Below are 5000 nucleotides of genomic sequence, written 5' to 3'. Positions count from 1 at the left end.
TATATATACGCACGCACGCACGCGCACACACACACACACACACACACACACACACACACACACACACACACACACACACACACACACACACACACACACATATAATATATATATAGATATATATATATATACATATATATATATATATATATATATATATATATATACATATATATATATATATATATATATATATATAATATATATATATATATATATATATATATATATATATATATACATATTTTTGTAACACACACAATACACACACTCACACACACACACACACACACACACACACACACACACACACACACACACACACACACACACACACACACACACACACACACACACACACACACACAAACACAAAAACAACAAACAAACATACCAGTTTGCATAACCGCATGTAGTACACAACACGCTTTCTCCCAACACCAGGCGGAGTAACATCCAACGTGCTGATGGAAGTGCAGGTCCCGACGCTGACGGAGCGGGAATGCAAAGAATCTTATAACTCATACGTGACTCAAAATATGTTCTGCGCCGGTCTGCCTGAGGGAGGCAAGGACTCGTGTCAGGTAATGCTTCTCCTGCAGCCCTGTTGTTTTTCTTTTTTCCCTCGTTTTTTTTTTTTTTTTTTTTTTCAAGTATCCTATATTTTCTAAAATCTCACAGCATTTCATTTATATCTTTTAGTTTCTTCATGCAGTTATATTGCGTTCCTAACAATTCCTCTTGCAAGGCCATTGTTGACATTATCCAGATGTCTACTTAAACATTTTTCTTACAAATTTTACTTTCATCGTAAACAGGATAGTGTGTAGTCAATTAACTGTCACTGTCATATGATCCACGGAACTCCCAGGTTCACTAATGAGCGAAAATGCGCTTGCACTCACAGTCTAGCAGATGTTTCTACACGTCGCACCTAGAAGGCGTTGCATTCGTTGTACTCAGGAGGAACGATAAAGGAGGAGGAGAAAGGCAATGTTATCTGGGAGGCGGAAGGGGATATGGGGAATACCTGATGGATGGTTCGATGGCATATGTTTCATGTTATCAGTATCACTAACTCCTCTCTCCCTTCCTATTATTTTTTCCCTCCGAGCCCCCTCTCCCTTCATCTTTCCCCATCTCCCTTTCTCCCTCGCACCCCTTTCTTCTCCCCTTCCCCTCCTATCTATCTTCTTAACCTCCCCTCTCGGATAGTCATGTAAATAATGAATATGCATAAATTGATGGTCGTACTAGTGCAGTGTACTTGCCTCGAAGAAGAATGATAATAATGATTATGATTGTGATCACGATGATGATGATGAGGATGATGATGATGACGATGATGTGATAATGATGATTATGAAGATGATAATGACCAAAATGAAGATAATAACAGTAAGGCTAGAATAGGATTCTCATAGATTCGTATTATGATGCGCCCGTATGTGTGCTGTCAGTTATCCCCCCATTTTTACCAAAATGAACGGACACCAAAACCGCATGAACATGGAAATTGATGTAAGCCGGCCATATAATGACCTTCCTACACCAAAATTAAACTATAAATCCCGAATCAACTGAAACATGACTTCAGGTGTAAAATGTAAGGATAACATGCTAGCCGACGAAACCCAAGAACACTCAGAATATGTAATAATATCCTTATTGTTATAATCAATATCATTACGGCTATTAATGTTGCCAACAAAACTCCAAGGCCTCAAGAGCCACCTCCAGGTACTCCTTTTGTCCTGTCTTACTTTTCCCCATTCTCGCCTCTTGTTGGATACGGTGCATACTGTGCGTGGGCGTCGTGTTGAAACAAGCTAGGCTGCGAACTTTGCCGTACGTTTGTAGGTGAATTTACATACTCTAGTCGGATCACAGAGATTTTTTTCAACCTCCCCCACACCTTGCATTTAAGGCACCACCATTATGTGTAGTGTGTGGATGCGGTGACAGGCTAGACTTCGGAATGAACTGTCTGTGACTATTTTAATAACTATCTCAACATTAGTGATTTCCACAAATTACTCATGTGGCAAATTATTAATACATTTTAACACCGTGATATGAAGGTAAACATATTAAAACCAAATTCTGTATCTAGCACCATATTCGGATTATTTGCAGTAGCAATGGTAACACTTGTAAGTGTTGAATCGTGGACGGTCACGAGATAATTGCAATTAGTGTCAAGATAACCATTTTGGAAATCAACAGCTGTTAAAAGGTAGAACCACTCGACATTGCACCCCCCCCCCTCCTGAGAATTTTACTTTGTACTTACCAATAGATTAACTTAAGTAACCTTTATGCATGTTTATGTGAATGGTCCATTAATCAAATTGCAAATTTCATGTAGCTTTGTTAGCATTCCTTGTTCCAAACAGTTTACTCTGTATGTATTTTTCCTCTTTTCCATCTCTTAATTTCTGCAGTAGGTCTAATATATATATATATATATATATATATATATATATATATATATATATATATATATATATATATATATATATATATATATATATATATATATATATATTAAATATCTGTATGTGTGTGTGTGTTTGTGTGTGTCTCTCTGTGTGTGAAAGAGAGAGAGAGAGAGAGAGAGAGAGAGAGAGAGCACGCACGTATTTGTGTCATTTGCTTGCATCCACGTTCAATCGCACCAAAAATATCAGTACCCGAATGACTGCCATACGTCTGTGCGCTCTCTCGCCCCCCTCCCTCTTCTCCTTTAACTGACCCCCACCCCCCTCCCCCCCCTCCTTCCCCCAGGGTGACTCCGGCGGCCCAATGGTCACGCCCCGAGACAACGACCCGCAGCGCTACGAGCAGATTGGCATCGTGTCCTGGGGTATCGGATGCGCCGAGCCTGGGAACCCCTGGAGTTTACACGAACGTTGCAAGTAAGTTTCGTCAGCTCTCTTTAGCACAGAGGGTGAGTGAACTTTCATGTTCTCTTTGGCTGATTTGCTTATGTGGTTTCGGTTCACAGAAGTATCTTGTTTATTTTTTTTATTATTATTTCATGTGTATATATATATATGTATATATATACATAATATATATATATATATATATATATATATATATATATATATATATATATATGTATACTATATATATATATATATATATATATATTATATGATATATATATATAGTGTTGTGTGTGTGTGTGTGTGTGTGTGTGTGTGTGTAGTGTTGTGTGTGTGTGTGTGTGTGTGTGTGTGTGTGTGTGTGTGTGTTGTATTATATATATTATATATATATATATATATATATTATTATGTATGTATGTATGTCTGTATGTATGTATGTATGTATAAATATATACATATATATAAATATATATATATATATATATATATATATATATATATATATATATATATATATATATATCAGTAGTATTTTCATATATTTACATACACTTGGTATTTTCGCATATTTATATGCAACTAGTATTTTCAAAATACATATAATTGCATATTTACATATCATATTATCTTCAAATATTTAACCAATATATAGCATGTCATGAAAATTTGTGATAATTCATTCAAACATTGTCATTTCCATACAATACATTTAAGTTACCTGACTATTACACCCATACTAACAGGAACATATTTGCAGATTACATTCACTGGATTCAGGCAATGATGCAACTGCAGTGATTGCATTACAACCAGCTTAAAACGGCAAACTCTCCGGCTTGCAACGAACACTTATTACTTATCCCACTCTAACCGTCTGTCTGTCTGCTTGTATCGTAAAACTAATGTGTATGAATTCGGGAAAATTAAATATACAACAGACTTCCAAATTGATATTTTTTTATCCTTTATATCAACTCCCAAAATCATTTCCTATGGCTTACCGAATATATTAAGAGTACACTGTATATTGGCAAATAGCTATGAGTAGTTTGCAAAGGGAAGGAAGTAAGCAAAAAATAGGAAAGGTTAGTTTAGTCTACCCTCGTGCTCGCAAAAAAAAAAAAAAAAATCAAGTGATTATATATCTGAACTCAGTGCAGGGCACCGCTTACAATCATATCAGATCAGTAAAATTAACTGATTATATTTTTTTGTCTGTAAGATCGTATTGCCTGAAGATTTATTGAGAATATAAGTGACTATCTTATTTAAATAAGCAACTGTAACCGAGCAAGCAAATTCCCGCAAACCGTATGCTTTACACATGCTCTTTACATTAATATATCAGGAAATAGTTATTCTACAGAACTGACAATAAAATGTATAGGCATTGTGTGTGTGTGTGTGTGTGTGTGTGTGTGTGTGTGTGTGTGTGTGTGTGTGTGTGTGTGTGTGTGTGTGTGTGTGTGTGTGTGTGTGTGTGTGTGTGTGTGTGTGTGTGTGCGTTTGTGTGTGTGTGTGTGCGTGCGCGCGTGCGTGTGTGTGTTGGCGTCTCTATAAGCGCGAACATACACTGCATATATTGCCCAAAATTGCTTTGCAACATACCATATCATGTGACTAAAGTGAATTGCTGGAGTAGTTACTGCATATTGAAACGAGAGAACGTGCCATTTTCCGTCCTGAAATGATTATGGTCACAAGTACTTACAGAATGTCATCAGGCCGTTGATAGTGGCATAAAGTAATAGACATATTGCTCATTTCTACAACACGTCTGCCGTGAAAGGTTATATCCTTGTTACTTTTTGAGTTACAATGAGTTATATGAAAGCTGCGAAATTAATGTAGAATTGGCGAAACCCCAATTAAGTCTTTAGAACGAACTCGTAATGGTTTTAACGATCATATATTAAGAGAAGCAATCTAGGTTACAAAGCTTATAATAAATTGTCAGCTTGTTAGATTACGCTATTCTTGTGTCATTTTTCATAAGGTAAGTCTTCATAACAACCTACCAACGATACGATATGCTGAACTTATCTTTTCATGATGCCACCGACAAGGGCGTTATTTCAGCTTTTTCTAGACGCCCCTGCCAGGCAA

General features: G+C 36.5%; 1 protein-coding gene across 1 annotated transcript in view; it reads left to right on the top strand.

Annotated features, from left to right (window-relative positions):
• LOC119597746 (venom serine protease 34-like) overlaps positions 1-3841 on the top strand; it is a gene marked incomplete at its 5' end in the record, with an annotated part of 16530 nt that extends 12689 nt beyond the window's left edge. Inside the window, 3 exon segments of the mRNA XM_037947356.1 lie at positions 445-584; positions 2788-2918; positions 3652-3841. Of these exon segments, the coding sequence (XP_037803284.1) occupies positions 445-584; positions 2788-2918; positions 3652-3712 (332 nt within the window).
• Between the last annotated feature and the right edge of the window lie 1159 nt (positions 3842-5000).

This window comes from Penaeus monodon, chromosome 40 (assembly GCF_015228065.2).
Source record: "Penaeus monodon isolate SGIC_2016 chromosome 40, NSTDA_Pmon_1, whole genome shotgun sequence".
Taxonomy (NCBI): Eukaryota; Metazoa; Arthropoda; class Malacostraca; order Decapoda; family Penaeidae; genus Penaeus; species Penaeus monodon.
Note: the sequence above shows the minus strand (reverse complement) of the source record. Positions and strands in the feature narration are given on the sequence as shown.